The 22964-nt window shown below is 35.0% G+C and overlaps 1 protein-coding gene across 1 annotated transcript; it reads left to right on the top strand.

Annotated features, from left to right (window-relative positions):
• Positions 1 to 12381: 12381 nt before the first annotated feature.
• On the top strand, positions 12382 to 21567 carry LOC127864812 (uncharacterized). Its single transcript, XM_052404699.1, has 11 exons — positions 12382 to 13584; positions 13870 to 14038; positions 14340 to 14477; positions 15188 to 15298; positions 15992 to 16195; positions 16445 to 16528; positions 17121 to 17224; positions 17593 to 17719; positions 18338 to 18570; positions 18961 to 19109; positions 20714 to 21567. The coding sequence occupies exons 1-11, from the start codon at positions 12397 to 12399 to the stop codon at positions 20877 to 20879; spliced, it is 2673 nt and encodes an 890-aa protein (XP_052260659.1). The 5' UTR covers positions 12382 to 12396; the 3' UTR covers positions 20880 to 21567.
• The last annotated feature ends 1397 nt before the right edge of the window (positions 21568 to 22964 follow it).

The raw sequence follows: 22964 nt of genomic DNA, 5'->3' as shown, positions 1-22964 counted from the left end.
CTTGTCTACCAACATCACCCCAACCTATGTTTCCCCTCCCCCAACTCACCCCCCCCCTTTTTTTTTAAAACATCATCTAATAAATTACCACACCCCACATTATACCCCCCTCTCACCCCCCACCCCACCCCGTCAATTTTTTTTTTAAACATCTAATAAATTACCACACCCCACATTATACCCCCCTCTCACTCCCCCCTACCCCCCCCTACTCCCCCACCCCCCTAAAAAAAAAAAATATTTTTTTTTAAACATCTAATAAATTACCACACCACACATTATACCCCGCTCTCACCCCCCCCCCTACCCCCCCAAAAAAAAATTATATAATTTTTTTAAACATCTAATTAATTACCACACCCCACATTATACCCCCCTCTCACCCCCCCCCCCAATTATTTTTTTTTAAACATGTAATAAATTACCACACCCCACTTTATACCCCCCTCTCACCCCCACCCCCCCTACTGCCCCCCCCCCCAAAAAAAAAAACAATTTTTTTTAAACATCTAATAAATTACCACACCACACATTATACCCCCCTGCAGGGGTGGCGAAATCAAATGTCCGAGTTGCCCGAGTCGTACATTTGCTTGTCCGGGCAACTGATTTTTTTCAATTAAGTTGTCCGTGAACAACCAGTCGGGTTGAGAAATACAAAAAAATAGATTGTATTAAAGCCGTTATTAAGTTTTACAAAACCGGATGTTGACACCCGATAACATTGTCAGTGCTATTTGCGGAGCAATCAAGCTAAAATATGGGCACTCTCCTGCACAGTGGTCTCGCTTATTCTTTAAGCATGATAAGAGACCAGGAGGCTAGCATGCCGCATTTTCAACATTCGGCCCGTCTGTTTAATAGGCATTGTACAGACTGGTTTGCTCGTTCATTCCGTACCTAAACGTTGAACGTTCGTCTTAAATTGTAAAATCAATTATTAATACCAAAGGGGAGGTATAAAACCCGGCAATGTCACGAAAACCCAGAGTGTGTCACATCGCTCCTACCTAACTAAATTTCTAGACTCACAAACGTCGGGACGTTGGGACGTGAAAAGCCGAAAGCCGAGTTGGATTACGTACAGTTTCGTTGATTGGGTGAAGTGTTCCGTTTGAATCAATTACACTTTATATTAAAGTTGAACAAAGACGGTAAAATAGTCATTATGTATAAAAAACATTTATATAATGTATAATTTGAACATTACATTTCCTGGCTTATTTCATCTGCAAAAATGAAAATTACATATTGAAATACTGTTTTAAAACACCGCTGTGGTTTTAACCGAGTTGAATGGTTCAACTCACTACATACAATTACGACTGACTTATAACATCATGACGTATTTTCAGGTGAGCTTATGAAGCAATTTTTTACATTTAAAGCAAAATCACACTACTTCCGGAAGTACAACTTACTCGCGTGTGCTTGATTGGTTTTCCAATTTTATAATTCAAACCCGAAACTAAAAAAGACAGGAAGAAAATTCATTCAAATTCAACTGACATTGATGTAAAGACCGTATTATTATATTGAGATTAAACACCAAATAACACGTAAACAGGAAAAATAGTTTTCCCTGACAAAGAAGAAAACTTGAACAATTGATCATATGATACGACATAATTGGACAGGAAGAAAATTCATTCAAATACAACTGACATGGATGTAAAGACCGGAAGATTTTGTTGAGATCAAACACCAAATAACACGTAAACAGGAAAAAAATAGTTTTCCCACACAAAGAAGATAACTCGAACAATTGATCATATGATACGACACAATTGGACGCGTTTGGCCAATCCGAAAGCAATGGCGTAAATATTGAGCGGAGATATTTGGTAAACAAAATAATTATGTCAGCAATATATTTCGGCGTTTTACTCACAATATCCCGCTTATAAATCCGGTTGTGTACGCAAATATTAACACGTGTAATGTTTCAAAACACTTCATTTTTATACTTTGATAATCAGTGCTTGCTAGTCTTCCTAATGCTTCATTTCTTATCAATGGCGTTGATACCATTTTAAAAATACTGTAGTACGTGTTAACCATGTAACCAACAACCCAATACGTTATAACATAATACTACTGTTCTGAATGGTTTGATATAGTGCAACCTTTGTGTCATAAACCAGGATGACTGACCAAAAAGGTCACATCACAAAATGCATTTGCAAAATGTGAACTCCGTTAGCCTGATGACAAGTTATCAACAACTATGCTGGTTTTGCAAGTCTATTATTTTAATTAAATACTTTTAAATACTGTTGCTCAAAAAGATACAGGGCAGCGTATACATACAAGTAGTATTTAAAAACGAATGTGCTGTTCTACTTGGTTTGAATAAATATAAGATAATAAAAATGTCAAAACAAAAGCTAAATGGAAGAAGTTCAAGATTTATTTCGTTATTTCATTTAAAAACTTGTACTTTCGTAGTAATGGCAGTCAACACAGTTTTGAAATTAACCTGGAGATATGGTATGTGTTTGTCTTGTGTTAAACTAATTTTATTTACAACTTATTTTATTTGTTGTTTTTAAACGTGTATTCAAAAACAAACCATGCAAAATACGAAATTTGATATTGATCAAGTGTTACATTAATAGTTGTAATTGTATAAGTTAATAACATTTAAATGATGTGTCAATATTATATTCATGTTATTATCAAAATATGCTATGACGTAACGTAAAAAAGTCCGTCCATCCAGAAAATTGCGCATGTGATGTACATGTTTTCTTAATAAAATTTTAATTTTTTAACATAGCGTCATGATAATTATATCAAACGAATCAGCTGAAAAATGCGCATTTCACATTATATAATACAAAAAACAGAGATACCGACATTTAAGGAAAACCTATGTTTAAGTGATCATAAAAGCTATATTATTTTTTCCATATTAATTATAATGGTATCCTAGTAGAGAGGCCCTCTAAGGTTTGTAAAACATGCAACAATAATGTTTTACAATATCAAATTAGCACTCTTGTTAGCGTCCAAAGTTGGTAAAGTTTTATGATTTCTAATGCCTAATTATGTTTTGCGTAAAATTCGGAAAAGATAAAAGTAATTATAAAAGCAATATTTTCTACCGACTTGAATTAAAATAATATCGTTGTGAAGGAAAATTTATGACGTTCCTAAAATATGCAAAAGTAGTTTTTCAATATCAGATGTGCGCTGTAGGTTGGTATAAGTTGTTTGATTTACCTACCAAATTATGACATTTTCTGTTTTAAAGGTACAGTTTTAAAGCGTAAAATTGTTTCCGGTAACCCGACCCTAAGTTGTTTTTTTCTTGCCGACCCTAAAATTCAGTTTGGAGTATTTAAAGTCGATTTTCGTGCAACACGCTTTTCTTTCGACATTATCACTTTACATGCATATAATAGGGATATAAGGCATCCGGATAAAAACCCTCCCGTCAATTTTATAGGGGCGGACATAAGCTCTCCCGTCTTTTATTCGAAAATTTAAATATCGCTTACCGTTAAACTGAAGTAATGACCCTTGGATTATTTTTTCAATATACTAAGTATAAGAATAATTTCTTGTGAACGCATATCCTCTTATTATTTCAATGGATTTTCATTTATACTCATGGACATTCTTCAGGGCGACATGCAATTGTACGTTAATGCCGGAAGTTATATATTGCCTATTATTTAGGAAGTTCTGGCCCTTGTAATATTTGCCTCTATTAACCTCAATTGTACAGGAATCTGTCGGACTCTACCTAATTCCCCCATACAGAGGCTATATACTTATGTGTAAAGCTAATTCATGCTAACAATTCACTGTCGCAGTAAAACGACTATTACCGTCAAAAACAGAATGTATATTAAAAATAAAGTTTTCATTTAGGAATGCATGTATGTTTCCTAATTAATAAAGAACACAATAATTTATATGTTGAATAAGGTTGCGAATGTAATTTTGATCGACAGATCGAGGCAATTTAAAAACCTGCTTGTAAGTGATAATGTTATTCTATTATATCATAAAAATATCCCTGTAAATGTTTGGCAAATATGATGATCTTCTAAACACATCTACAATATCAGAACAATACTACGGAATTAAAAAAAAACATGTTTTTTTTTTTTAAAGATCGATTGTGTGTATTTGTAAATATTTGTATTGAATTATATACAGTTTAATCCGTATCAACTCGCCATTTCACTTAAGTTTCTGTTTCTGGATTTATTACATTTGTATTGTTTAGTCGTACAAAGTACGGTGTGTCATACCAGCAATAATGAGATTTGAGCCATGAATACACTGTATCAAAAATGAATACACAAGATCCTTATAAGTTAATTCATTGTGAATTGGTCAACACTGGCCTAGCTGCTGATAGGATCTTCTCCAGAAATGAGATACACGGTAGATTCGCTGCAGCCAATACACAACTCATAGTGACACATATTTGTTATTGAAAAAAAAAACACCATAGAAACGTCATTATAACCATCATGTTTCTTGATATTACTTGTTCTATCGCCCGTAATGAAAGGAGGACGAGATTATTAATGGCACTATCCGGATTCCGTACTTTGATAATACTTGTTAAGATTTTCAAATACATTTTTTGAGTCCCCCAAACCGAAATTTCCACAAAGCACCACACTCGTGTCACTTATATTCAACGTTATGAATGCCCAAATAACGATCGTTTGGTCACGCTTTGGTCAAGATTTGTGCCCGCCTCCGCCCCTCCCCTGTGATAACCCCACCAATTTCATGTAAAACTAAAGCGGTGGTATGCATGCGCGATAAGGATCTTCATCCTGCTTTGTCCCCACGACATCAAATGTCACATTTTCGCGAGACTGAAACTTATTTTTCTCAATTTCTCTTGTATATACGGAAAAGGGATATATTATCTTTTATTCACATCAAATCCTGTTCATTGTACATTAAACCATCATTACAGGTTGTTGTGTTCGTTATCGGTTCAAACGACATCGGCACAAAGACCCCGGTAATTGGGCAATGTTTTACACGTGTTGTGCATGACGTAAATTACATAAGCTGCGGTTTCTTTAATCTTAATTGCTGTTTTCCACATGTTACATTTAAGGGACTTGTGATATCGTCGAAGACATATAAACTTACTTATCTTCATTTTTACTATCGGTTACAAGTACCATCTTGGAAGTATAGTTGACTCAATAAATAATACAACTCCAAACAGAGGTGGCGCTAGAGATAACCGAACGTGATATGAAGCTCCGTGTTTTCATCAATAATAACGAAAAGAGGGCAATACAAGTAATTTACGCAAATATAATTAGTTAACGCGTCTGTCAGGATTGTACAAAATATCGTCATACTATCATAATGTACGATTATTTTGGAAACACACACAATAGGGTTTTGAAAATTCTAATAAGATACATCGCTTCATATTACGTTTAGCGAATTATGCTGATGAATGTACGCTGTTTAATATTGTGTATTTTGGATGAATTAACAGATTCGAGTCCAATATCAATTATAAATAACGTTAATATCAAGTTGCATCTGCAGTAAATTATTGTATCGTCAAAACAAGGCCGGTCATTTTAGGCATGTGGCCAATTGCAATTTAATTAGACACAAGACAAAAAACACGACACACACTGGGGTCACCGCATTAACATGGCCAATGCAAAGCAACGCATAGCCTGAGGTTTAGACCCGGTTTAAGGGCGCCGAAACATTACACTTTGCCAAAAGAAAAAGAAAACCTTCAAAAGCAAAACACTAATTAACCTAATTGCACGACAATTTCAATCAAACTACAATAAAAGAGAATACGCTTAATTTGATTAAACTATTCAACTACTCAATGGTTGTATGTTCACCAGAGCAACATAACTGTAACTTTCTAAGGCACAATGAAATTAAACAAAAACATCGTCGCATGTTTTTAATTAAAATAATAAGTTAACTCCAGAAATAAGATCATGAGGGAAAATAGTCAAACCACCCGCTGTCTTTTCCTTATTGCTCTCACGATAACAAAAGAATATGACGTTCCTAACATATGCAAAGTCTTTTTTCAATATCAGATGTGCGCTGTAGGTTGGATCTAAGTTGTTTGATTTACCATACACAATTATGACATTTTCTGTTTTAAAGGTACAGGTTTTAAAGCGGCTTAAAATTGTTTTCCGGTCAAGCCCGACCCTAAGTTGTTTTTTTCTTGGCCGAACCCTATAAAATTCAGTTGGAGTATTTAAAGTCGATTTTCGTGCAACACGCTTTTCTTTCGACATTATCACTTTACATGCATATAATAGGGATATAAGGCATCCGGATAAAAACCCTCCCGTCAATTTTATAGGGGCGGACATAAGCTCTCCCGTCTTTTATTCGAAAATTTAAATATCGCTTACCGTTAAACTGAAGTAATGACCCTTGGATTATTTTTTCAATATACTAAGTATAAGAATAATTTCTTGTGAACGCATATCCTCTTATTATTTCAATGGATTTTCATTTATACTCATGGACATTCTTCAGGGCGACATGCAATTGTACGTTAATGCCGGAAGTTATATATTGCCTATTATTTAGGAAGTTCTGGCCCTTGTAATATTTGCCTCTATTAACCTCAATTGTACAGGAATCTGTCGGACTCTACCTAATTCCCCCATACAGAGGCTATATACTTATGTGTAAAGCTAATTCATGCTAACAATTCACTGTCGCAGTAAAACGACTATTACCGTCAAAAACAGAATGTATATTAAAAATAAAGTTTTCATTTAGGAATGCATGTATGTTTCCTAATTAATAAAGAACACAATAATTTATATGTTGAATAAGGTTGCGAATGTAATTTTGATCGACAGATCGAGGCAATTTAAAAACCTGCTTGTAAGTGATAATGTTATTCTATTATATCATAAAAATATCCCTGTAAATGTTTGGCAAATATGATGATCTTCTAAACACATCTACAATATCAGAACAATACTACGGAATTAAAAAAAAACATGTTTTTTTTTTTTAAAGATCGATTGTGTGTATTTGTAAATATTTGTATTGAATTATATACAGTTTAATCCGTATCAACTCGCCATTTCACTTAAGTTTCTGTTTCTGGATTTATTACATTTGTATTGTTTAGTCGTACAAAGTACGGTGTGTCATACCAGCAATAATGAGATTTGAGCCATGAATACACTGTATCAAAAATGAATACACAAGATCCTTATAAGTTAATTCATTGTGAATTGGTCAACACTGGCCTAGCTGCTGATAGGATCTTCTCCAGAAATGAGATACACGGTAGATTCGCTGCAGCCAATACACAACTCATAGTGACACATATTTGTTATTGAAAAAAAAACACCATAGAAACGTCATTATAACCATCATGTTTCTTGATATTACTTGTTCTATCGCCCGTAATGAAAGGAGGACGAGATTATTAATGGCACTATCCGGATTCCGTACTTTGATAATACTTGTTAAGATTTTCAAATACATTTTTTGAGTCCCCCAAACCGAAATTTCCACAAAGCACCACACTCGTGTCACTTATATTCAACGTTATGAATGCCCAAATAACGATCGTTTGGTCACGCTTTGGTCAAGATTTGTGCCCGCCTCCGCCCCTCCCCTGTGATAACCCCACCAATTTCATGTAAAACTAAAGCGGTGGTATGCATGCGCGATAAGGATCTTCATCCTGCTTTGTCCCCACGACATCAAATGTCACATTTTCGCGAGACTGAAACTTATTTTTCTCAATTTCTCTTGTATATACGGAAAAGGGATATATTATCTTTTATTCACATCAAATCCTGTTCATTGTACATTAAACCATCATTACAGGTTGTTGTGTTCGTTATCGGTTCAAACGACATCGGCACAAAGACCCCGGTAATTGGGCAATGTTTTACACGTGTTGTGCATGACGTAAATTACATAAGCTGCGGTTTCTTTAATCTTAATTGCTGTTTTCCACATGTTACATTTAAGGGACTTGTGATATCGTCGAAGACATATAAACTTACTTATCTTCATTTTTACTATCGGTTACAAGTACCATCTTGGAAGTATAGTTGACTCAATAAATAATACAACTCCAAACAGAGGTGGCGCTAGAGATAACCGAACGTGATATGAAGCTCCGTGTTTTCATCAATAATAACGAAAAGAGGGCAATACAAGTAATTTACGCAAATATAATTAGTTAACGCGTCTGTCAGGATTGTACAAAATATCGTCATACTATCATAATGTACGATTATTTTGGAAACACACACAATAGGGTTTTGAAAATTCTAATAAGATACATCGCTTCATATTACGTTTAGCGAATTATGCTGATGAATGTACGCTGTTTAATAATTGTGTATTTTGGATGAATTAACAGATTCGAGTCCAATATCAATTATAAATAACGTTAATATCAAGTTGCATCTGCAGTAAATTATTGTATCGTCAAAACAAGGCCGGTCATTTTAGGCATGTGGCCAATTGCAATTTAATTAGACACAAGACAAAAAACACGACACACACTGGGGTCACCGCATTAACATGGCCAATGCAAAGCAACGCATAGCCTGAGGTTTAGACCCGGTTTAAGGGCGCCGAAACATTACACTTTGCCAAAAGAAAAAGAAAACCTTCAAAAGCAAAACACTAATTAACCTAATTGCACGACAATTTCAATCAAACTACAATAAAAGAGAATACGCTTAATTTGATTAAACTATTCAACTACTCAATGGTTGTATGTTCACCAGAGCAACATAACTGTAACTTTCTAAGGCACAATGAAATTAAACAAAAACATCGTCGCATGTTTTTAATTAAAATAATAAGTTAACTCCAGAAATAAGATCATGAGGGAAAATAGTCAAACCACCCGCTGTCTTTTCCTTATTGCTCTCACGATAACAAAAGTCATCATATATACTATTTACCCTCAATATAAGATATAGATCAAAATCATTCGTAGGCACTTACTGTATCAGGATCCTCTTTTCAAAGGTACCATTATAATTAATATCGAATTAATAAAACTGTTTCCTATAAACCACTTTTACCTTTTCCGGGTTTTCCATTAGGCCTTTTTGTGTGCGAAAAAAAACCTAAAAGTAGACGGACTTTGACCGCAATTTACAGACCGACCCCGACCCTGCAATACAATATGTTTACATCGTTAGAAGCTTTGGAGGCTCTTCTTTATAATTCATATCGGACGAATAATAATGCATTTATAACCATTTTTACCTTTTCCGTGTTTTACCTAAAAGAATTCCGGGTTTTCCGGACATTCCGGGTTTTATATCTTTCCATACCACATGTTGGCTAAATTCTAGCATCAATTTTTTCTCATGTTATTTCATACAAATTCGAGCATTGCCGGATAGTTACGTTGCATAAGGAAATGGCTGTCATTAAAATTCAGAAGTGTTTGTCGGATTACACATTTACTTATGCTCATTTGAGAATAAAACAAAACGTGTACAGTTGTGTGTAATTAATTCAACGAGTCTTTGTTAAAACGCTTAACGTGATGAAAAAATGTTTTGACAATATTACGCATGAAATGCACAATTTCCACGAGGATTACACCGTTGCCATCATCAGTTTTCTAAGAAACTGGCTACTTTTTTTATCTGATTAGAATGGTACATGTGTAGGTTTAACAATAAATGCGTTTATAATTTATATAAACATTAAGTTTAACGGACAAGTGTAGTTCAGCAACGGACAAGTTAAATTTCCTAAATTGTTGTCCGTGGACAAGTATAGTTTTTTGAGATTTCGCCACCCCTGCCCCTCTCACTCCCCCCGACCCCTACCCCCCACCCCCCACCCCCCCAAAAAAAAACATTTTTTTAATTTAAACATCTAATAAATTACCACACCACACATTATACCCCCTCTCACCCCCACCCTCCCTACCGCCCCCCATCCCCCCCCCCAATTTTTTTTTAAACATCTAATTAATTACCACACCCCACATAATACCCCCCTCTCACCCCCACCCCCCAATTTTTTTTAACATCTAATGAATTACCACACCCCACATTATACCCCCCTCTCACCCCCACCCCCCTACCCACCAACCCCCCCCCCCCCAATTTGTTTTTCAAACATCTAATAAATTACCACACCCCCACATTATACCCCCCTCTTACCCCCCAACCACCCCCCAATTTTTTTTTAACATCTCATTAATTACCACACCCCACATTATACCCCCTCTCATTCCCCCCTACCCCCCCACCCCCAATTTTTTTTAAACATCTAATAAATTACCACCACCCCCACATTATACCCCCCTCTCACCCCCACCCCCCCCCCTATCCCCCCCCAATTTTGTTTTCCTTTTTTTATTTTTGAAAGATCGTCTAATAAATTATTGAATATGAACAATTTCGCCATGATGGCTTACGTTGTACTGTCAAGCACTCGAATACTCAAGCGCGCTGTCCTCTGACAGCTCTTGTTAGGTCACAAGGTCAAAGGTAAAGGTCACAGTGACTCGAAATAGTAAAATGGTTTCCGGATGAACACTCAAGAATGCTTACGCCTAGGATCATGAAACTTCATAGGTACATTGATCATGACTGGCAGATGACCCCTATTGATTTTCAGGTCACTAGGTCAAAGGTCAAGGTCACAGTGACTCGAAAGAGTACAATGATTTCCGGATGATATCTTATATTAGGTCAATGGTCAAGGTCACAGTGACTAAAAACGTATTCACACAATGACTGCCACTACAACTGACAGCCCATATGGGGGGCATGCATGTTTTACAAACAGCCCTTGTTTCTTACCATATTTAATGCTTCTTTATATTTAAATGCATACTTTATTCATTGTATATAAAGTTTATACTAAATTATTAAAGGTTCAAGTTAAATTATTATGCCCCCCTTCGTAGAAGAGGGGGTATATTGCTTTGCACATGTCGGTCGGTCTGTCGGTCCGTCTACCAGGTGGTTTCCGGATGATAACTCAAGAACGCTTGGGCCTAGGATCATGAAACTTCATAGGTACATTGATCATGACTCGCAGATGACCCCTAATGATTTTGAGGTCACTAGGTCAAATGTCAAGGTAACGGTGACTCAAAATAGTAAAATGGTTTCCGGATGATAACTCAAGAACGCTTATGCCTAGGATCATGAAACTTGATAGGTTGATTGATCATGATTTGCAGTTGACCCCTATCGATTTTCAGGTCACTATATCAAAGGTTAAGGTCACGGTGACCTGAAATAGTAAAATGGTTTCCGGATGATAACTCAAGAACGCTAATGGCTGCGATCATGAAACTTCATAGGTACATTGATCATGACTCTCAGATGACCCCTATTGTTTTTGAGGTCACTAGGTCAAAGGTCAAGGTCATGGTGACCCGAAATATTAAAATGGTTTCCGGATGATAACTCAAGAACGCTTATGCCTAGGATCATGAAACTTCATAGGTACATTGATCATGACTCGCAGATAACCCCTATCGATTTTTAGGTCACTAGGTCAAAGGTCAAGTTCACGGTGACCCGAAATAGTAAAATGGTTTCCGGATGATAACTCAAGAACGCTTATTCCTAGGATCATGAAACTTGATAGGTAGATTGATCATGACTCGCAGATGACCCCTTTTGATTTTCAGGTCACTAGATCAAAGGTCAAGGTCACGGTTACCCGAAATAGTGAAATGGTTTCCGGATGATAACTTAAGAACGCTTATGGCTAGGATCATAAAAACTTCATAGGTACATTGATCATGACTTGCAGATGACCCCTATTGTTTTCAGGTCACTAGGTCAAAGGTCAAAGTCACAGTGACAAAAAACATATTCACACAATGGCTGTCACTACAACGGAGAGACTATATGGGGGGCATGCATGTTTTACAAACAGCCCTTGTTGAATTTGATTTAAAGGTTAAGAAGCTCAATACACTCATCTTGCACAATACTTAAACATAAATAAACATACACAGTAAGTAAGACAACACATAAAGTGTGTCACTGAGTGATAATTTTTTTTTAAATGTGTAAAATATATTTTTTCATACCAAGTGAGAAGTATTAATTTATTAAATTGACTTCTAAATCAAACATAGGGAAAATTGTTATAATGAAACCCGATAAAGAATTCATGCATAAAACATAACTACATAAAATAACGTGTTTGAAAGAAAAAGTATGTCCACTTCATTTATACTTCTAATTTTATGTGCAAAAATACTGACATATCCAAAGCATTTCAATAATTTACACATTAACATTATCAGTAACTTAAAGCAAGAATCTCCTTATAAAATATGTTTCATTTGAAAATCATCTTTATGACTGCTTATGCTAATTCTTGTGTGTTTTCCCACTGGAAAGGTTTTGACAGTTAAAACTGATGGGGTCTGCACCGTTATGTGGAGCAAAACCAGCTTCTGTCATTGACTCCATTTCAAATAAAGACATTTTAAACTCAAAGCAGCGTGGATCAAAATTCCGTGGTAATCAATCTGCTCAAATTTCATGCACAGATCAAACAGAAGAAGTTTTGAGTCCGGAAACTGCTCCATTTAAACAGAATCAAACGTCTGATGAAAGAATTTGTAACTCATCCGTTGCAACAAATAAAAACAAATCCGAAGAGATTTTAGACAATTCTGAACAAACATTTGTTTACACAGATAAAGCGATTGGTAGTTCAGAACATTTTTTGAAACCAGTTGTAAGTTTACCAGACGAACCCGAAGATCATTCAATTAATAATTCAAGTACGAAATTGAATTCTGAAAAAGGAGTTGGTAGTTGTTCAGGCTCAAAGATGATGTCCATAAACACCCGTAAAGTGAAACCTGAAGCTATTGAAGACGTGAATGATGTAACAGAAGCTAAGGACACGACACACCACGAATCAAACGTTGTTTCGCAGAGAAAAGTCATTGAACAACCCATATTACGTAATAGTGCATACCGAGAGCATCATGTACCTAAGGAGATAATTATTGATACGAAACATGGGCATGCACCAGACGACAAAAACGTTTTTGAGGAGGAAGAAGACGAAGACGTTAATGATGACGATGATGAAAAGAAGGATAATAAGCCATTGACAGAAGAAGAATTAAACGAATTGAAGACAAAAACATACAGTAAATTGAAAACAACTGCATCAGAAGTACTTGTTGTAGAAGACAAAATAAACGAAGAAGGAGTTTATAATATGAACATCAGGAACGCAATTTTACAATTTTACAATTCTTACTTTACCCTCAAACGCGGATCTTTGCAGCAGAGAATCCAGTTTCGGTTGGGCATTGCCAATATTCTGCTTGAGACGAAGTTCATGGGCCTGGTGTGTGATTGTTTGATCCGGATGTACAGGCGTGGTTGGATGGGAGATGATGGAAAGACGAACAAGAAAGCCTACAACCCAATGATAAATGCTGTCTTGACGGCCGTGAATTTCTCTGATTCATCAGATGCTATTTCGATAGAGCTGGCAAATCATAAGGAATATTTGGAAACTATCAAAGATATTCTACTCAAATATGCCCCAAGACATCTTCTGAGTCAGGAACCAAAGTTGTCGGTAAGACTTTATTTCATTGGTTATAGTGATCTTTATATACTATTACTTGTTATTAATTATCACTCAACTATTTTTGCGTTTGAAACCTTAAAGCTTCTATGCTTATGATAGATTGTGCTGTTATCAATGGTCGAACAATCTAAAATGTGTATGATAAACATTCGTAAACAAATGAGTTAAGTATTTTGAAAGTAACATTCGTCCATGTGTCTGCCGGCTTTGGTTTGAATTTCACGTATTTTGATGATGCTACTTATTGTAGTCTCGTGGCATGTAATTGTTTAGAAAGAAGAAGCCAAGCTGATGAAGTTTTGTCTGTCAGTCGCCCACAACGTTTCAATGAGACCTAATAACAACCAACGTCTCCGGACTCTCGACTTTACGAGCGTCATGCAGCCCTACCTGACCTCTACTGACGAGATGTTTAGTTTGACCGCTCTGGCAACATTAGCGAGTATGTCTTTCTTACCAAAAAAGGAAATAATAGGGTTACAAAAAATCCTGATATGTTCACTCAGGTTCAGATTTTAATATTGTTTATAATAAAATTAAGAAAAAATGCAAATAGGCATTAAATATTCATATTGTACATGTGAATAATCATTGCCTCTGCGATAATGTCTTCATGAATGACATCGCTCTAATGTGAATGTTACAAGTATACTAGATTTACTGGGTATTCATCGATGTCTGTCATGTTTAGAAATTGTCAAGGCGCTGACACCATGACAAAATATTCATTGAATAATTTACAGGTATAGTAAACGAGGCAGAGAGTGAAATAATCAATGCAGCGCATGATCGGGTTAAGTTTCTCCTAAAAGTTCTTCAGAAAGGTCTGGCAACCAAACTACGCCGCTGTAATGGATGGTCATGCAAAGAGTGTGGTTACAGTATGTACATTGATCTCCTTCGTTATTATTTTTCGTTTGTTTTTGATCTCCTTCGTTATTTTTTTGTTTGTTTCACTTATGTGTTGAAGATGAGTCTAGTATCATTATCAGACTATAAGTTCAATCCTTGGCCATTGCCTTTACCTTTAAAAAAGGTAAGTCACCTAAACTTTTCCTTGCGTTAATGTGTTATTACATAAGTTATACAGAAATTGTCCAATTGTCTCGAAAAGCAAAGTTCTTTCTTTATAAGTTATTGTTAATTTAGTGAATTTTAAGGATTGTAACACTGAATCGGAAACTAAATCTGAATGGCCGAACAAATGTGCGAAGCTGCGCAAAAATTAAGGTCTGTCAGGTTATTGGAAACAAACAACTTGTTTACGCCTTATAACTGTTGCTGTAAAGTGTTTTTATACTTTAAAAAAATAATTTTTACAAAGTTTATATTATGAATATATTGAAATAACCACCGGACAAGTTGTTTTTCGGTCCAAAAATATTGTATCTGTAACCAGGCGTTTCGATTTTTTTTGTTTATAGCCAAGTCAGAATTTCGATCGGCTTGCCTTATTGTCAGCTTTATGTCGAAAACTATAAGAGTACTTGTGTTTTTCGTTGTAATTTTATAGCTTTTCGTTTGCTAATGCAGATAACGAATGTAATGTTAAAAACAATTGATTTATTGCTACCGCTTTCAACTTATTCAGCAATCCGAATGATTGCTCAAAATGATGCCAACAAGAAATTGCTGGTTGAGCTTGGTGCCCTGGAGTTGCTCGTGAAATTGGGTCGAACCGGCAATGAAGAAGAGCAATTGGGTAAAAATGTATTTTTCGATAACCATTGATGTTCTTATAAATTTTAACTACAGTGTACAGCATATTTTAGTGTCGATTTACATAGTTCCGGTTATTACACATTAGGCAAAAATTATATTGCACCACGTGCTAAAAAGTGCGAAAAGACATGTTAAATAAAATTACATAGATCAGATTTGGCCTTTTGTAAACACAGTATTCTCTAATATTTTCCACAATTGTTGACATCAACACATGTATGTTTAACTCAGAAAGTCAAAGTTGCTATTTCAAGCTGCACGTTGTATGAATATAGAAAGTTAAGTATAGTCATATGGTGCATTAATAACTTCAACTGCATGTAAAGAACATTCGCCATTTCAGATTGTTACGAGGATGTACAGAAAATCATAAATGTTTATGTTAAAGATACATTTTCTGTGGCATTATTTTTTACTTGATTTCTACCAAGAAGATCCACATACTTTTTTAAATGCAACTGTGAATCTTTGCATTCTCTTGCAAATACTTAGTGGCCAACCGATGCAAATCTTATAATTTGTTCTATGTTATCAATGAAACACACTGCTTTGTACACCAACTAATCTTTATTTTCAAGTCGGTGATTGGAGTATAAGAGCATAAAAAACACTTTATATGTGTTGATGCTTTAAGCTTTAATTTACCATTATTGATTGGTTCTATTTTTTTTAGAAAGTGTGCATGCAATATGGGCTCTGAGCTTTGACAAAGATAATCAGCAGAAGGTGGTCAGTACTGAGGACCTAGGCGTACTGGAACTGTTGTTCGAACTAAAGAAATCGGAAAATGTCAACATCAAGAAAGCTTGCAATGGTGCATTGTGGAATCATCGAGACATGCTAAAGACATGTGAGCTCCAAAAATACAGAGATTTTGGTATGATTATATTATTCATTAATAAATTTTGTTTTATATATGATTATACTTTAGCATATACACAGTAAACAAATGTTTACATGTTAGATTGAATATTTATTTTCAATTTATTATGGTTTATGTAAATATTTACATAAGGTATAAAAACACAGTTAAATTGTATTATCTTTACATTTGACCAGTCTACCCCTAAGTATATATATCAAATTGTATTGGTGTTAACAGTGTACCGTTTCATGCTATTTTTAGCTTTGAAACTGGAAGAAGATACAGCAGTCAGAGCAAAGTCAGAAGGAGTTAATAAACGTTCCAGGGAAACACATAGTGCTAAAGGTATTTTAATTGAAAGAACATTTTAGTTTTGATTTTCAGCTATATTTTTATTGTAAATATTGCTTTGATCGAATTAATTTTTCCGAAAGAAAAGCAGGTAGTCTGTCAGTTTTCAATTATGAGAACAAATGCTAGGATGTGTTCGATTATAAAGTTACAGACACTATATAGTCATAAAGTAATAAAGTAGGGTATTCCATTCATGTAAATGCATACATTTTAATCATCATAATTGCAATAATTGTACAATTATAAGACATTACCAAGACAAAAACACACGCTTATTTTGCTAACAAATATCATATAATAAGAAAGTTATATTTGGTGTTACCTGTATGTTTCTCCATACGTTATTAATAAACTGTCTCTTATTTTGACAAAGTTCTTTAAACAGCCTGAAGCACCAGGGCTTAGATTGCCATATATTCTTTCCAGAAAATAACCGTTTCGATATTATTGCTTACATCTGTAGAACTTGAAAACATGTTAACAACTTTGCCAGACGAAGGTGTATGCATAAATATGCTTTTAATGCCGTGTAGGTAATCTAGTGTATAGTTCCTTAAATAATAATCTTAACTATGTTTTTCAGGCGAGGAAAAGGTCGACCGAGGTCACGTGATGATCTCCTATCAGTGGTCCGATCAAGAGATTATGAAACGGATAAGAGATCAACTCAAACTTAACGGCTTTAGAGTACGCACTTATTGTCTTTACCAATTAATTAAAAAGATGCTTTATTTAATTTCTTTTTTTTATATTTAAGTTTTACATTTGCATAAATTAAGTTAATACAATATCTAATGCGCTTTAATTTAACATAGTAAAGCATACCACAGTGCCCTATTGATGAATGTATAATGTCCATTTAATTGTAAATGACAACTTGTGTTATTTTCTTGAAATCTTTAAGTCTTTGAGTTAATTGCAATTGTAAATAAATACTCAAATACTTGCGCAGAATTTGTTTAAAATATGTTGATAAACTGATACATTAAACTTCATTTTGTGTTCCACATTGATATACATTTCGATTAAAACATCGACCGTCTTTTAATTGCCAGGTGTGGATGGATATTGATGAAATGGGTGGATCTACTCTACAAGCCATGGCCAGCGCGGTGGAAAATGCAGAACTAGTTCTGATGTGCATGTCACAGAAGTACAAGAACAGCCCAAACTGCAGAGCCGGTTTGTCTCTTGTAACATTATATACTGAGCGTACAAGTTTAGCTTAAATTCGAAAAAGCTTGGATTGCTGCTTGAAATATTAGTTTTGATCAATTTGTTTTAATACAATGAAAAACTCTATCATTTGGGTTTTGTTCCAAAGTGCTGAGCAGTTGTGTAGTTAATGTTACTTTATGTAAAATATTGTTTAACGAAATTTTGAACACATTAACACATAAGCACGAATTCATTGTGTAAGCCTTTAACAATAAGTGGATGTTTTGAAAAATACGTGGTCAAATAAAAAAGCTTACCAATATTAAAAAGTTAATATTTCAACATCCTTATAGAGTTTCAAAAATTCTTACCCGCCAGCTGAGTATAATAACAGTATAATGAGTTATATTAATGTCTCATTTTCCGAAGAAAAACTAAAGCAAAAAACTATACCCTACTGTCTTGCAAAAATACTATGTTACACTGTCTTGCAAAAATACCATGCTTTACTGTCTTGCCAAAATACTATGCCCCACTGACTTGCAACTATTTCCCACTGTCTTAATCAAATACTTTCCCGACTGTATTGCAAAGATAGTATGCCATACTATTTTATACCTAATCATTTACCATGTACTTCAGAGGCCGAGTATGCGTTCCAGAAGAGTAAGAAGATCATTCCGTTGAAAATGGAACGCGGCTACGTGCCAGACGGTTGGCTGGGATTCATCTGTGGCGCTAAATTGTTCTACGAGTTTAGCGGGAAGTATCCCTTTGAGGATAAAATGGCTGGCCTGTTGAAGGAGATGGGGAAACAATGGAACCTAGGCCAGGAGCAAAAGGAGCCTGTCATTAAACCTGAAATTGCAAAACCGGTACGTGTATCACCGGGATTGGCTATTTTTGGAACGTCGTGTTGCATTTGTGGTACCGTTCTTTGTTTATGTGTAACGTTATGCATGTAATAATTCTGAAAAATGTGTAATACCTGTGCTAGAAATATCAGTTACTCTAAGTGTATTCTAAGCGTATATGTAATATGATTTAGAAGTGTTGTGTATAGAAAACATAAAACAGTTTTATTTAATATAGTTGATATACTAATAACGTACGCATTTCGTTTATCGTATTTTATAAAATACAATTGTAATTACCTTGCTAATCTAATAATTGGCTTGGGCACATAAATAATGTAATGCTCGTTTTACTGGGTCTAAATAACTATCAAAATTGATATGTTGGTATGTGCATTTCGTTACATGCAGGTCAACTCAGAACCTGTCCGAACAGTTGACCATGTGGACTCAGGTAGAACAGTGTCTAGGGTATCGGGTTCCAACAGAACCGTCGAAACTGTGCGAAAATGGACAGATTCTGATCTTAAAAGATGGAAAGACAAAAACGATCTGAACAGGTAATACAAATTTAAAGTTAGAAATAGAAATACTTTTTTTTCTTTTGTTAGTGTTGAGGTCACCTGTTTACAGTGTGTACAAGATGAGCATTTGGTATCGCCTTTTTTCTGTGTTCTTCGTCCTATATCGCATGGAAAATTTTCACGACATTTCACATGAATGATCCTTGGGTGATCGACTTTCAAAGTTATTCGAATCATTGTCTGTCCATATAAAGTCAACGGAGCTAAACATAGATTTAAACATGAAAACTTAATGAATAGTCTCCATTTAAATTGTATTTGACATTGTGCAGGCGTCCACTAAAATGTTTTTAATATTGCCCATTCGGTCAAATCTGAAACATACAGAGATCCACAAGACCTTAATATATATAAACTGAAATAATTGAAAAATCTCTGAAACAACAAGGTTCTCACAATTGATTGAGCTGACAGCCAGAATATTTGGTATTTAGAATCATGAAGTGGGCATGTACAAAGTTTGCTTACATTATGTCCCGTGGGTACACATTCATAAAGCTCCAGGATTCACATAGTTTATGTAGATGCAAAAACGACTAAAGACACAGCTCTTATATGTAGTTTGAAACATCATAGGCTTATTGTGGCAAGCATCATGCCATTGGGATAAAAAATGGCCCCATCTTTTGACTATAGCGCTATGGGCTTAGATGTTTGGTTTTCAATAGTTTGATCAAATCATGTCCCTGAGGTAAAAACTTTGACCACTCAGTGGGCCACTTGGTAAATACATACCTGATTAGCAAATTACCGCATTTGCTTCTCTGTTGGTAAAAAAAACAGGGGTGTAATATTCGGTATGTAACATTGTATCGTAATTTTCTACAGAGTTTTTAAAAATCATGCCATCGGGACAAAACTGGCCACGGCAAGTGTATTGATTGCTTTATATGGACTTATATTACACAATATCTTTAAAACTCTTCTTTGTCCTTGAGGATTAATATCATTTCCCCGGGGTCGAAATTTGTCTCGCCCAGGGGTCAAAACATGCGTCGCCCCAGGGTTATTATTGTTACTTTAGACTTTAAAAACGTAAAAGCTTAAACAACAAATAAAAAATGTGTTCTATTTGGTACGTAATATCGTACAGTGGTATTTTACTTAGTTTTTGTTCAAATTATGTCACTGAGATTAATATGGCTATGAACCGGGGATCCAACGGTTAATCGACTTTATAAGCATAAAAACATCTCTGCTCTCAAGAACAGCTCACAGATGAGTGCTCATGATCCATTACTGCCCTCTTGTTTATTTGTGATGGTCAATACACTTTAAGAGCTGAAAACTATTCTTTTTGCCTGTTCACGCGATGCAAGATATAAATTGTTATTGTACTTTATGTCTCTGAACTGAAAGTACAACAAAAGTAAAATTTGTTTGTTGCCAAAATCGCGTGAGCGTATTTAAGCCACGTCTTGATATGTCCACTTATACAATTAAGAATGTGTCGTTTTGTGAATATACAAATAACGGACATTATCAGACATTGCTTCATTGCTGCTTGAACATGTTAGTGCTATACTCTAAGAAATGCATAGATGTAAATATAAAATATCGTTCCTTTGTCTTGACCTTAGTGTTTTGCCGGGACGAATCACTGCCGGTGAAGTTGCACTACTTCTTCAGATGAAGATTGACTCTCCAGATTTCTTCTACAAATGTCTACATGAGATGATGAAGCTTTCGGATCTTTTGTCGATGTCAAAACTTGTTTGGGCATTGCAAGATATCGAGAAACATTAACCAGTGTATGAACACATAATTTGTGAGCAACATGTGATAATGTATTGTGTAAAAATTTTAAGATGAATTATATTTTGACAAAAAGATGCATGTGTGGTTAGTAAAATTTTGAATGTAATACATGATTGGTCAAGTGGAATATCGAATTGTTTGTGGTGAGCAATTTTCTCAGGATGTTTGTTATTAATTTATTTTGTGAAAACATTAATATACGTATATTTTGAGATTTTAACATTTTTCTATCTTAAAACCGTTGAAATTATTTTTAGCTCGGCTGTTTCGGAGAAAATCCGAGGTATTGACTTAGCAAGCTCGTCGTCTGCTGACCGGCATCTGCCGTCCGGCGTCTTACAACTTGTATGTAGCTGCACCTTGATGATGTCTACACGCCACACCCATTGTTTGGTCACTAGGTCAAAGGTCAAGGTCACTGTGACCCCTATTTTTTTTATAAACTTACCTTTCTTCCTTCTTCTTCTGACATGCTTTCATTTATTCAAAACAACACCCACAGCCGGGCGTTGGCAACCGCTATGCAGTGCTCTTGTTTACATTTAATTTTGTCACTTATTTTATTATTTATAAATTTCCTATGCTTATACCATTTGATATTATAGAATAAATTGTTGGTTTATTTATAGAATCTGGCGTATTCATTATCTCTTCGTGCGTTTTATAACTAAATACGCATTTGTAACATTGACTCCAAATCATTATTTCAACTGTTTGAGATAATGTAAGCACACAAATCCACGCACACACACACACACGCCATCTATATTACGTCGCCGTGTGATCATGCTAACGACATTGTATTTGTCGATTTACAAAATGAGTTAATTCGGTTGAATACCCTTAAAGCCATTTTGCAAATCGAAATAAACATTGCATTCAGAATTTATTCTGATGATGTCTCGTGTGACTTCAAAAAGAGTTCCGGAGCGTGAAACACGTGGCTGTCATGGCAGTTCTTTTTAATGATATTGATAATGTGAAAATCTTCAGCACACTAATTAAATTGTCCGATCAACATGAAACGTTATAAGAAAACGAGTTCTTATATTTCTAATTTTGTTTTGAATATATTGGGAAATAATTATTATGTATTGAAAAAACGGCTGCCGCCAAGTCGATGTTAGATCACAAAACCACACATTTTAACACGGGCGTAGTCTTTTGCGTCGTCAAACGATATCAGTTTAATTAAACAGTATATAAACCGTATAATTATTAATTATATTGTGTTCCATTAACATTGTTTTCCACTTTGGGGACAATGATCTTATGGTATGATTCTGGTGTAGGGAAGGAGTGTTGCTTGGTTCAAATGCCGCTTAACACTCACACCACTAGATTTTCGTTAGTTATCCCAAGCTTGCTCCTCCATACCCAGGTGTTTAAATACATGCAGGTGCCAATGTATTTCTATGAACCGATATTTAACTCTTTTTTTTTAAAACATAACGTGTGTACATTTTTTGATTTAATACTTAATAGAATTTCAATATGGTACACGTTTGTGAAAGCCTAGTTAGATTTTATGATCGACATTTGAACTCAATGTTTTAAAGTGCATAGATGAAATTTTATTTACGTTTAAATGCTTTATCATTATATTGTGTTTTTATATTTGGAACATGAACGAGACGCTGCAGTTAAGAGTCGTGTCGGAAAAAATGAATACAGCGATCAATGAATACAAACAAAGCGCCAAAGGTGTTTTGTTGATTAAAAATTTAATGTTTGTTATCAGCTATACATCTATTGTAAAAAAAATGTTTTAATCAAATAAATGTTGGTCGAATCTATTAGAAAATGTACATATTTGGATCTTAAAATATGGGAAGACAGTAACGCTCTGAACTGATATTATTACCGCATTTTGAGCGTTTTGCTCGATCAACGAAATCTCGCCCAAACCTCGGAGCAGATTTTCATAAAACTTCACATGAATGTACTTCGCCCATCTTTAAATGTTGTTCAAATCGTTCCGATTTGTTGCATGAATAGGTCAACAGAGCTTAACATCACTTTAAAGTGGTTTTCAACTTTTCCAATAACGCATATGTGGTTTAAACCAACTAG

The sequence above is a fragment of the Dreissena polymorpha genome, chromosome 1 (genome assembly GCF_020536995.1).
Source record: "Dreissena polymorpha isolate Duluth1 chromosome 1, UMN_Dpol_1.0, whole genome shotgun sequence".
NCBI classification, from domain to species: Eukaryota; Metazoa; Mollusca; class Bivalvia; order Myida; family Dreissenidae; genus Dreissena; species Dreissena polymorpha.
The sequence above is the reverse complement of the archived record's forward strand: the minus strand, read 5'-3'. Positions and strand labels throughout refer to the sequence as shown.

What these genes read in the sequence shown, in the direction of transcription:
- LOC127864812 (XM_052404699.1), top strand. Translation starts at nt 12,397, where the DNA reads ATGGGGTCTGCACCGTTATGTGGAGCAAAACCAGCTTCTGTCATTGAC. An exon ending in CAATGAAGAAGAGCAATTGG is followed by an intron (nt 15,299 to 15,991) that starts GTAAAAATGTAT and finishes TATTTTTTTTAG; the next exon opens with AAAGTGTGCATGCAATATGG. An exon ending in CCAAAAATACAGAGATTTTG is followed by an intron (nt 16,196 to 16,444) that starts GTATGATTATAT and finishes TGCTATTTTTAG; the next exon opens with CTTTGAAACTGGAAGAAGAT.